This window comes from Danio rerio, chromosome 8, assembly GCF_049306965.1.
Source record: "Danio rerio strain Tuebingen ecotype United States chromosome 8, GRCz12tu, whole genome shotgun sequence".
Taxonomy (NCBI): Eukaryota; Metazoa; Chordata; class Actinopteri; order Cypriniformes; family Danionidae; genus Danio; species Danio rerio.
In genome coordinates, this window is record NC_133183.1 from 58,642,501 (window position 1) to 58,655,770 (window position 13,270).

Sequence of the window (13,270 nt, forward strand, 5' to 3'; positions counted from 1 at the left end):
GAATGTGTGCATTATGAATCGAGCAGTATGATTTGTCAAGATCATGTGACCTATCCGCGTCTGTACGCATGCTCTTGGCAGAAGTCAAATATCAGAATAATATAAGTCAAAGTCAAAGTCAGCTTTATTATCAATTCAGCCACATGTACAAGACATATAGAGAATCGAAATTGCGTTATTCTCAGACCCAAGGTGCTTAACATTAATATAAAAAAATATGAAAAATAGTAGAGTTTTAAGAAAGAGAAATTTACAGTATATACATTGTACCTAAAATGTGTTCTAAAAAGTAGAAAAGTAATATGTATAAATCATAATATAATTAGTAAATATTAGCCTTGACAAAGCAGGGTCACGTGACTTCACACACGGTAGGGAAAGTAATTGAAAAAATTGACCTGAAAAAAAATTGATCGATTATAGGTTCTGAATGTCGATTACGATTTATTTCTTTTTTAATTATTATTTCTTTGGGGTTTTCACCTTTATTTTGGATAGGAAAGTAGAGAGAATTTACAGGAAAGCATTGGGAGCAGAAAGAGGGAAATAGATCAGCAAAGGACTTCGAGGCGGATTCAAACTCGGGTCGCCGTGAACACCGAAGAGCATGTGTCGACGCACTAATCACTACACCACTGGTGCCGACTCGATTACGATTTCTTTTCGTTTTATCGCCCAGCTCAGGATCAAAACACGGCAATGCAAGACAAAGGAAACGCATTGTAATGTCACTAAACAGTAAACAAGACTGTGTGTTTGTGTGCTGTCCATGTAATCAGTTCATGAGTAGCTTTAGCTGTGTCTGTCTGCAATCATGGGGATCTAGGCCAGGTGTGTGAGTGGTGCATGACTGGTTCTTGTGGTCCATTAACCAGCAGATTTGTAGTCCTATGTGATCTGTGTGTCTGCACAGTCTGGATCGCTGGTGATCGTGACAATAGTGAGTAATTGTCATTTTGGGGTCAAATATCTGTTTTAAAAATCAATATTGATATAGGGTATATGCTGAGCTAGTGTTCTTCCCATACTGATAAACCTCCGTTTACCTGTTATTTTGAACTTTTTTCCATTTTATACGTTTTTTTTTACAGCATCGATGTTGTAATGTCATTAAAATACATTCAGTTAAATAAACTTTGGCATTCATTTAGTTGCTCAAGCGTAAAACGAGACAAAAAGCTGTTTACTCGCACGTGCCCATCAGAATCGGCAGGCTAGTGCAGAAGCTCCATTGAATATACTGGGGTAAAATACATGCTCATATTATAAAGACATGGCGGATGAAAATGTAATTTAATGCAGTGCTTCTTGTACAACCTGAGACCCACTTTATATCGGATATCACGCCCGTGGAGATCGCTGATTTTTAAAGAAAACAAACCTTAAACGCGCCGGTTTTTGCATTGAATACAGTTCGCCGGAAGCGCTTAACCCAGGTTACTGGCAAACTAAAAGTCCTATTAGCATGCTTCGACATATACCCTATTGCGTACTTTTCCAGCACCACTGCATCTGCTGTGTAAAACTTATGCTGATAGATGTAAATAAAACCAAAGACATTATAACAGATTACAGGAAGGCTTCTCCTACCCCCAGCATAACAAATATTAAAGGCTTGGACATTGAAATTGAAATATCTAGGGGGCGTTATTGATAATATGTTGACATTTCAACCTAACACTCTTTAAAAAAGTTCAACAAAAACTGTTTTTTTTTTTCGAAGGAACTTAGATCGTTTCAGGTTTGTACCTTTATGATGACAATATTTTATAAACAATTTATTGAATCTGTTTTATCTTTCAGCATTGTAGCTTGTTACGGTAATCTGAGTGAAATAAGAACAGGTTGAGTAGCCTGGTGAAGGTGGCAGGCAAGATCATCAGTTTAACCAAACTGGTCCAATGGTGATTTACCATAATTATGTTTTAAAGAGAGCTCAGGGTATCCTATGCACCCCGGATCACCCGTTGTACTATGTGTTTCAGCTGCTGCCATCAGGACGTCGTTTTAGGACAAATAGAACTAGAAATTATTTTATAATGGCGGCCATTAGGTTATTAAATGTGTCCAGCGGGGAGGGAGACGCACCTACAAAATTATATATTGTATATTGTATGGTAATATTTTGTTCATGTGGACATGGAACATCGCCTGTGTTACGGCATCTTGCTGCAAATTTAGTTTCCCTAAATGGGATTACAAAGTCTGAGTCTGAATAGTTGGTGGTTCATTCCACTGTGGTGACCCCTGATAAATAAGGGACTGAAGCAAAATGGATGATAACGCATGCTATATTCAGCACAAATGGAAAGCTGTTATGTTAGGACTCACCACATTACCTAATGCCCTCACGTCTTTCTTCAGCGGAGTTATACTTCAAACACACCTGTTGAGGTCCTACCTGCACAACACACACTCACAGACACTTCATAATTTATGAGTGGTGGGTATGATCTGCAGGTTTTGTGTTTGCACGGTAGAGAAGAGAATGGCAGGCAATTAGACATCGGACAGATTACGGTTGTGTTTTACAACCTACCCCTTTCGCCTAAAGGCATGGCTCCTTTCCGCACGCTGAAACCGGAGCTCTAGAAGTCAAATGGATGTAGTCTTATCTCCTCCCTCTTTCCTTCAAACTTTTTTTTCCACCTGTATCCCCTCCCACCGCTTTACCTGTCTCACCCTTGCTTCTCTTTCTGCTTTCTTTCCCCACTCAGTCTCAGTACAGCCTACTGAGCAGCAGTATGGACCAAGGTTTGGGGAACAGAGCAGCGTCTACCAGTCCCTACAGCTCAGAGACCACCTCCAACGTGCCAACGCCGTCGCCGTACTCGCAGCCAAACTCAACCTTCGAGGCCATGTCTCCAGCCCCGGCCATCCCTTCCAATACAGACTACCCCGGGCCGCACAACTTCGAGGTCACTTTCCAGCAGTCCAGCACCGCCAAGTCAGCCACCTGGACGGTGAGTAGAGCTTCTCGCTTGGGGTGCAACCATATCACGTGAGGTTCCTCATGCACACACACATGCTTTTCACACACTAACTGACTTTTTTTTAAGGTAAGTAGTTGCAAACTATTTAAATAGGCTGAATTTAAACAAATTACGTTGAGCATTACTAAATTGAATTAGTGTTTTTAAATTCAGCCCATATACATAATTTGAAACCACTTGCCTTAATTAAGTAAATCCAATAAATCTTTTTTTACAGTGTGCTTAAAGGGACAGTTCACTCAAAAATTTAATTAACTTATTATATTAAAAACAAAAGCTACGCCATTTTTAACAGAATGGAGTCCAGTGGAGCACCTGTTTTTGCCTTGATTTGCTTTGTCTGTTTTATGCATCGTCTTCTGTCCGTCGAGTGACAGTATTTCCATTTTTAAAAATCAGATTTATATACAAATGAATTTCATTGAAACATTTAATTTCAGTTTGCTTTTTTATAGCTGATATTATTTTAGCAATAAAACAAACAAACAAAAAAGAAGGTTATGTTAAATTAGAAATGACAATCTCTGTTAAAGGCACTTGCGCCAAACCTCACCATCATTTTGTTCTCTGATGCGATGGTGGGCCAAATCAAAGATGACCATGGGCCAGCTTTGACTCATGAATCTTTACTCTTAGGTGATGTTAAATTCTTTTTTAATGCCTAATAATGTGTTTAAAATAACTGTTTAAGTTAAGTTTTTGCAGCTTAAGTCAATATATCGCAATAATACATTGGAAAAATGCTTTTCTTACTTAGATTTGTTATCTTCTTTCTAGTCCAAATATCTGAAAATTCTTAAATCAAGAAGCATTTTCCAGACAAGCAAAATATAGTGTCTTGTTTTAAGAAATATTACGCCAAAATTAAGTGAGTTTTTCCTTAAAGCAAGCAAAAACATCTGCCAGTGGGGTAAGCAAATTAATCTTGTTTTTCCTTTCGACATACAATTATTTCGCTTACCCCATTGGCAGATGATTTTGCTTGTTTAAAGGAAAAACTTACTTGATTTTGGCATATTTTTTCTTTAAACAAGAATATATGTTTTGCTTGTCTGGAAAATGCTTCTTGATATTTTTTTAAATACTTGGACAGATAAAAAATCTAAGTAAGAACAGCCTTTTTTGCAGTGTAACGTTTATTGTAACGAAAGCTTCAGCAATGAATTGTAACAAGAAAATCTGATACCATCATAAGTCTACATGCATTTCATCCAAAAGGAAATCACTGTAAAGGTTATTGCACACTGCCTCCAAAACGTTTAACTTTTTTTTACTTGTTATTTTATTGCATCTGAAAAGGCGTTTTTGAGAGGTGTTTTGACAATTCAGGGCTGCTGTATAAACGAAAGGCAAAATCCAAAATGTCATGGGAGAAACCAATCCACTTGGTCTCGCAACACAAAGCCCTTTTTGATAATCAGTGTTGGGTAAGTTACTTTAAAAAGTAATAGATTACAAATTACAACTGGAAAATTGTAATCTGATTACACAACTAATTTCTTCATGTAAAAAGTAATCAGATTACTAATTACTTTACTTTGAAGTAACTTTTAAAACATATAAAATATACCTATAAAAATACAAAATAAACTGCAGCTCTTTCAGTAATTTAACATTCATTGAAAAACATTACAATGGGTTGATCACAGCAGCTTGACATATTCAAAAGACTTAAAGAGATCGCCCAAAACTTAAAATTCTCTCATCATTCATAAGTTCCAAAAGTGTTTGTCTTTTTTTTTTTAGCACAAAAGACAAGAAAAGAGAATACCTGTAACCTCTGGCATCCATAGTATCAAAAAGCACAGCAGAGTTTGGCTGTAATTTGCCTACCGAAATGTGTATATTCTTTACAAGGTACAGATTATACAAGCTATAAGGTTCTTGTCATTTGACTCGCGGTTTTCAACTGAGGATGCCTGGAAAATGCGAGCGTGCACAATAGGGGTGTCACGATAGGGGTGTTTATGCTCAATTTAGATTATCAAATCAAAAATTTGAATCGTCGATGCTGCCACGCCCCCATATCACGTCAGCTTGGCTTGCCAAAACAGGCAGGCTTGTTGAAGTGCTTGTTAAACTGCAGAAGCAGGAGACCCGTCGACCTCTCCTCTTTCAATGAAGTCGCCGGTGTGTAAATATTTTGGATTTCCAGTGAGTTTTGTTGGCAACGTTCGTGTTGTCGACAAAAAAAAAAACACAATTTTGCAAGCTCTGCTATGTAGGTATTACGTTCGGTTCGTCCGATAGACAACACCGGCATCGCGATCCTTCGCCCGCCCCCGTTGCAAATCCGCTCGCGAAAAGTACACACTCAGGCCCTGTTTACACTGTCTTTGTTTTTAAATGGCATTTTAGAACGACAACGATTTGACATCCACAGTGGCGTGTAGCATTTCTGAGCAGCCCTCCTTCCTCTCTACCTCTGAAAATGCACATCACGTGACCACACAGACACAGACGCACACACAGCCATGCGCTCGAGACAGCAGGTCCAGGCAGAGGATCAGTAGACTGCTTCAATCTTTCACTCACTTGTACTTAGTCATTTTAGCGAACACCTCAGATACTGTTGGCTGGTTCCTGTTGGTTGTGCGTCTTTTTTACCGACGCCATTATAACGACACAGATCACTGCCTATTCACGAGTTCCGCAGAAAAAAGGGATTGACAGTTGGTAATTATGTGTGTATCTTGCCTTTATTCATTTACTGTATGATTTGTTTATGGGTAAAACAAAGACCATGCAGGTCAGGTAGTTTAAACGGTAGGCTACAAATAATTAATTGGTCATTAATTAATTCATTATTCATAATCGAAAATCGAATCGTGCCTTTAGAATCGAAAATGTAATCGAATCGAGGATTTGGAGGATCGTGACACCCTTAGTGCACAATATGTGCTTTCAATTAGGGTTGCGCGATGTTGACCAATGTGGCATCGTACGATGTCTAATGTGAAACATCGCGATGGACGATGGCATTGTTGTCATAAGCTTCAGTGAATTAATTTTTCATGAATAATTAATGACAAATTAGTTATTTGTAGCCTACCGTTTCCACCACCTGACCCGCATGGTCTTTGTTTTACCCATAAACAAATCATAAATAAATAAAGACAAGTTACACACAAATTACCACCTGTCAATCACTTTTTCTGCAGGACTCTGGCATGAATAGGCAGAGTGATCTATGTTGTTATAATGGCATCGACAAACTTGGTTGGTAATAAAGGCGCACAACCAACCAACAGTATCTGAGGTTTTTCGATAAAATTACTAAGTACAAGAGCGAAAGCAAAAGATTGAAGCAGTGTACTGATGCTGTGAAACGTTACCTGATGGATTCAAAAGACCGAACAGTCGTTAGATAGAGACAAGATCAATTAAATATTATGTTTAACAACTATTATAGTCCATACTTACTGACATATAGTGACGCTGGATCGCGTCACGTCCTTGATAAACTGTCTGACGCGCACTGCTCAAAGCATCCACTGAGCTGGAGCTCAGACGAGCACATGACAGTATGTGTGTGTGTTGTTGTGTGTGTGTGTGTGTGTGGTCACGTGATGTGCATTTTCAGCAAGGGGTACTCGTATAGTGTGAAATGCTAGATGAAACTCCAGTGTGGATGTGGATGGTTTTCCGTTCTAAAATGTAATTTTAAAACTAAGACGCATTAGTGCAAACGGGTGTATTTTTTGCGAGCTTCGGTTCGCGAAAAGAGGGCGGGCGGAGGATTGCAATGCTAGCTCAGCATCGTGATGTCTATTGGCCATCGGCGATGGACGATAGCATCGTCTAACGACGCAACCCTACTTCCAATATGCGAGCGCAAGCCGCGTGCCCCCATCAGAAATAATGAATTTGAGCGCGCAAAAGACGCAATATGTGAACATAAGCTGCTACGCTTGTCTTCACATTCAGAAGATATCTCCGCTCCCGATCCTGCACAAAAATCCAGTTTAGGCTGTTTAGGCTGAGTTGGGCCACCTTGTTTTTTGGTGCCGCTGCACTCCTTGACGACAAGTTATCATAGAATGCTTTCTGTTCAAGTGCTTGAAGAAGTCGATGGTCGAGTTAAAAGCAGTCGAAAGTTCGTTAGAGACTGGACATAGACTGCATTTCACAGCAATATTTTTGTTTTCACGCTCAATGAAATCAAAGTAATGTCTGTATTTTTACTTGAAGATGCAACCACTTTCGACAACAACCATTGCAGCTTGTTAACTTATTGCTTATTAACTTACGCTGCAGCGGAAAACGTGTCTTCTAAAAACTATATTTGTAATATAAGTAACGTAATTCCATTGACTTTAGTAACTGTCATCAAATTACACAAATTTAAAATGTAATTCGTTACAATACTGCATTTCCCAGAAATGCAATTAGGATAAAGTAATACGTTACTGAGGAATGTATTGCACCCAACTCTGATGATAATCAAAGTATGGACTATAATGACGTGGTTTAAGAAGAACAATTTTTGACAATTGTTTAACAATAAATTAACACGCGTCAGACTTAGTGTGCATATCGAATTCTTCGAATTTAACTAGGAGAAAAACACATAAGAAAATTTCAGTGTACAAAGACCATAACGTCAGATTCATGAAACCAGAGCAGTCAGTGTTGTCCCTAAAGTCCAGTGTTGTGGTGAGGAAAGGTGCTACATCAGTCTGTCACGAAGATGACCCTCTGAAACAGGAGATGGGGCTCTTTCCTCTTAGGCTGTTTGCAGGATGAAGTCAAGCGTGAGGTTTGGCCTTTGACTTGATGTGGACGTGTAAGACGATAGCGCTCTCAGGAAGGCAAGCGCTGTGGCCATCACTCAGTGTCCGCCTGTGAAGACTCTCACCTCTCGCCACGTTCCGCTTCATTCTCAAAGACTAGGCCTCTGCCAGCAACAATAACAACAGCAGGATAAGCTCAGAAATGGCCAAAGGTGGAGTTTTCAGAGAAGATTGCTGTTTACGTTTTAGGAGAAGAGAAGCAGTTAAGCAGACTCCATAGTTAATACACAGTTTAAGTCAAAATGATTAGGCCTTCTGTGAATTTCTTTTCAAATATTTCCAAAATGATGTTTAACAGAGCAGGGGATTTTTCATAGTATATCCTTTAATATTTTTTCTTCTGGAGAAAGTCTTATTTGTTTTATTTTGGCTAGAATAAAAGTTTATATTTAAAAAAAAGAAAACATTTTATGGTCAAAATTATTAGCCCCTTTAAGCTATATATTTTTTTGATTGTCTACAGAACAAATAACTGTTATAGTGACTTGCCTAGTTAAGCCTTTAAATGTTACTTTAAGCAGAAGACTAGTATCTTGAAAAATATCTAGTCGAATATTATTTACATGGCAAAGATAAAATAAATCAGTTATAAGAAATGAGTTATTAAAACGGCAACTTAGTGGCGCAGCAGGTAGTGCTGTCGCCTCACAGCAAGAAGGTCGCTGGGTTGCTGGTTCGAACCTCGGCTCCGATGGTGTTTTTGTGAGGAGTTTGCATGTTCTCCCTGCGTTTGCGTGGGTTTCCTCCGGGTGCTCCGGTTTCCCCCACAGTCCAAAGACCTGCGGTACAGGTGAATTGGGTTGGCTAAATTGTTGTATGTGTGTTTCCCAGAGATGGGTTGTGGCTGGAAGGGCGTCCGCTGTGTAAAAACTTGCTGGATAAGTTGGCGGTTCATTCCGCTGTGGCGACCCTGGATTAATAAAGGCACTAAGCCGACAAGAAAATGAATGAATGAGTTATTAAAACGATCATGTTTATAAAAGTGTTGAAAAAAAATCTTTCCATTAAACAGAAATTAGCAAAAAAAATATACAGGCAATAATATACTAATAATTCTGACATCAACTGTATGTAATGTTGCTATGAGCATTGTTTTTCCTATACTAATGTTATTCTTAAAGTGAATAATTTTATTTCAGTTGGAAGTATATCAACATGCTAAATTAAAAGTCTTAGCAACTTGTGGTTCATGCAGACTTAAAATCTTTACGATCTCTATTTCTTTCCTATTCAAAATAGAATTATCTTTCTTATGACATAAGTCATAATTTTCTAGATTTTGAGCTCTCGTCTCATCATTAAGTGTGCATGAAGCAGTAACCAAGCTAACAATTTTAGGTTCCAAAAACATTCCATTAATGTTTCCATTGAGTTATATCTGTGTAACATCCACTGTTTAAACAATGTATTCATGTTATTTTCTTGATTATAATAATGTTATGCATAATGTTTACAGAACGTTTCAGTTTCATGTTATATTAATGATCTCATAGCATTATATGTTATTAGAACATTCCATCCACATAATAATAATAATTCTCTTAGAATGTTTTTCTATCAACTTTATTACAACTAATGTCCTAAAGATGTTGTTCTAAAAACATCTTTTAAAAATGTTAGGTGCTAATATTTACATATCTTCCCTCTTGGCTGAGAAACAGTCACTGGCCACTTTATTAGGAACACCTTACTAGTACTACGTTGGACCCCCTTTTGCTATCAGAACTGCTGTAATGCTTCGTGGCGTATATTCAACAAGGTACTGGAAATATTCCTCAGAGATTTTGGTCTGTATCGACATGATAGCATCACGCAGTTGCTGCAGATTTATTGGCTGCACATCCATGATGCAAATCTCCCATAAAGGGTTAAAGGGTCACGAAACACCAAAACACATGTTTTGAGTTGTTGACAGTCGTATATGTGTCCCACACTGCTAAAAACACTATTAGGACACCTATATTTCACTAAAAAGTGTAAATTGGTTGTTTTTGCCTTATTTTAAGCAAATTCGTACTTCCGGTTTGAAACGAATTTTTGAAGCTGCGTCACGGCCATGATATAATAGCGTGTATTCCAGCGTGCAGACTGGACGTCTGTGCCAGAGTGAGTTTTATTACATCTTACAGTGTGATGCATTAATGCATGAGTAAGGCTTGGTTCAAACCAATCAGCGCGCTCTATTGTGCAACTTCATTAATATTCATTACTGTTATAGTGTTTAGACGACAGAGACGCCACGTTGTGTTGGCAAAACAAGCGTGAAGTGTTGCTTTTATAGTTTGCTGCCGTTAAGTTTTGTTTTCATTTTCTCTCTGTGAGAGCTCAGACTTACGTGTGGATTAACAGTGTACGCGACGCTCGACAACAATAACTTACGTGTCTAAGGAGGATTATTGTTTACCTGAGAGCTGTTCTCATCTGCAAACGCTGAGATCCGGATTCGCTTGTAGTCTCCTCTTCATAAAGACGCGGCTCTAGTTGCTGGTGATTGTCCTGTCTCTACAGATTTGGTAAGTGAGCTACCAGTGCTCTTTGTTTATTCAGTTTGTTCGTATCGAACTAAGTTAACTATTTCACAGAGTGTAAACATGTTAGCACTACAACCCAACTTTAACCTCGTGTAGGATTTTCACCGCATTTTGTGACCGGAATAACACACATGGCTTTCTGACGCTACCTGCCGTGTGCATCTAAGTTTCCGGGAAATGCGGAGGTTTTTTTTTTTTTTTACGGGATCAAACATTGCATGAAAAATACACGCTTACAGCAGTTCCTCGAATCAAATATTCATGAATGAATGAATGAATTCCCTAAATGAAAGAGCCAAACTGCAGTTAAAGTCCACCATTTAATAATTTGGCAAATAATTCGACTACAGATGTCCATGTAAACACCATCCCTTTCTCCCGTGTGTGTGTGTGTGTTTTGACTCTGAAACTCGCGCGTTCCCAAATAGACAATCCCACACCATCCCACTTTAGTTCCTCCGACACTCCCCCCTAAACAGAGCTGGACACGCCCACTTTTCTGACTTTTTCCAAAGTAGATGTGTGAAAACACCCTGCTGAAACGAGGGGGTTTCATGGCCCTTTAAGGAAATGAATGGTTAACCAGATTGCAGCTTTTTACAGCTGTAGCATTTTAAAAAGCTATGAAATGTTAAAATCACAGCTATTTTTTACAGATTTGATCCGAAATTTCTTAATTTGTGTTCTCAGGTCTCAGTAATTTGGAACTACATGGGGCAAGTAATTGAATTTCCATATTTAGGGTGAACTAACCCTTAAAAGGATTATATGCTTAAAAATATTTATTAACAGCTTTCATTTTTACTCTGCCGCCCCATCAACACTGTAAAAAGCAATTTGTTTTATTGTAAAAAGTTAGTAAAATTTAAAAAAATTATAAAAATGAAGCCATTCTAAGTTACAATGGGTTTACTTCCATTATTTATATATATATATATATATATATATTTTTTTTTTTTGTCAAGTCAACTTGTGCTTTTAAGGCAATTGGTTTACTTGCTTTAAGTAAATAATCACTTTTTACAGTGTAAAGAGCATTAAGTCATTTAGCTTAACCTCTCAAGAAAGGGAAAATAGTTGTGCAATGTCTGTGTAACCTCAAATTTTGGGAATTTCCAGACACGATTCAATGACTTGTGGGGCTGAGGATATCTGGGATTACTGTGATAGTGGTAAGTGAGTCATTGTGTGCGAACTGAAGGGTTAAAAGATGAAGCCGTTGGGTTTATGTAGCCTCGGGCTGCTTTTGGAGAGACATGAGGGCATATTGACTATAATCTAGCTGATCCGCAGTGGGCTTCTTACACCGCTACCTTAAACAACATTCCTCTTAGCCAACCTCATAAATAAACCCTTCCCAAATCTCAGAATTGCACAATCAAATGTGATAGATGTGTTTGCTGGGGTAATGAGAGTGCTCTATTGGTTTGGTTTTGATGTTTGCCAGTAATTATGCTTGTATTAATTGTTTTGGTTAAGTTTGGTGTAAATCTTTGGATTTAATTAAAGCGTTTTTGACTGTTTGGCGCCATCTTGTGAATGAATAATGTGCGGGTTAGTGCGTAGTCCATCAGGTTCATTCAGCCGGCTTCGTTTCTGTCAGCTTTGCATTTAATTTAATAGTTTTTGACTGTTTGGGTGCCATCTTGTGACTGAATAATCTGTAGGTTAGTGTATACTCCAGCAGCTTGACTCAGCAGATTTAGTTTCTGTTAGCTGTGTGTTTAATTTCAGCATTTTTTGCTGTACGACTCCATCTTGTGACTGAATAATGCACAGGTTAGTATATATTCCATCAGCTTCACTCAGCCGGCTTCGTTTCTGTCAGCTTTGCATTTAATTAAATAGTTTTTGACTGTTTGGGTGCCATATCGAGTCTGAATAATATCCAGGTTAGTGTATACTCCATCAACTTCAATTATGTGTAGTATGAGTGTATCTGAATGTGCTACATGCAACGTAGGCTCATCCTGAAAACATAGCCCTATTTACATTTTTAGAGATTGCGAATTATGTAGGCAGAAGTACGTATGGCTGCATTTCATCTTTAAAACGAACGCTACGGGAGATTAATCTAGATTAAAATGGCTCATTTGAATTCTGCCTAAGGCATTAAGAATTTGTGTGCTATCCAAATAAATGGTCTTTGTGAGTGGGTTTCTCAAGCCAGGTAGCGCATTAGACCAGGGGCTCATCTCCTGTTTCCAAAATGCATCACAAACTGCTTGAGGAACTGTTCTACTATGATAATTGGTGATGAAAATAAATGATGCTCAATAAGATGTACTTGTGTTTACTGTTCATTCAGTTAAACATGAATTTTGAACTGTAGGCCTACATAAGCTCCAAACAGCGACTTTTGATCACCTAAATCCGACTAAAGTCATAACTAAACTAAACAGAAATGGAATTAAGATCCACACATGCGGCTGTGAGTAAAGGGCCGCACACACACACACACACACACACACACACATACACATTGCGAAACGCAGAAGTTTTTTTTTTCTTTCCATTTGGCATGCGTTATTAAATTCCATAACACGCTCACCAGTCCTTACTCCTTATTTGCGTCTAATACCCCAGTTTGTCACGGGCATGAATGAAATGTTCATGAGTTAAAATGAAACTGACGAACTGCAGTTAAAGTCAGGCATCCTGCTGATTTAATTCTGAAAAGCACTTTTTTGTTAGATGGCTCACCGGTCAGGTATACATCCGCGCTAAAATATCAAGATAAAAGTCATCATAGCTTGAGTAGAATAGACCCAGCTCCCAACCCAACTTTAAGAATAGATTAACGGCGATATTTTTTATTGCGTGATTGGAGTTTCACCTTAACGCAGCACGTAAACGGCCCACCACTAATATATATATATATATATATTAGCGGTGTCAAAATTAATCGTTTCTTCGATGCACCGCGATGCAGACGCGGACAATTCGGTATCGG

The 13,270-nt window shown here is 38.3% G+C and overlaps 1 protein-coding gene across 5 annotated transcripts in view; it reads left to right on the forward strand.

Moving 5' to 3' along the window:
- tp73 (tumor protein p73) overlaps window positions 1–13,270 on the forward strand; it is an 89,525-nt gene that overhangs the window by 26,518 nt on the left and 49,737 nt on the right. For all 5 annotated transcript variants that reach the window (XM_068222888.2, XM_005167294.5, NM_183340.1 and 2 more), the window contains 1 exon segment: window positions 2,718–2,963. In XM_068222888.2, the coding sequence (XP_068078989.1) occupies window positions 2,718–2,963 (246 nt within the window).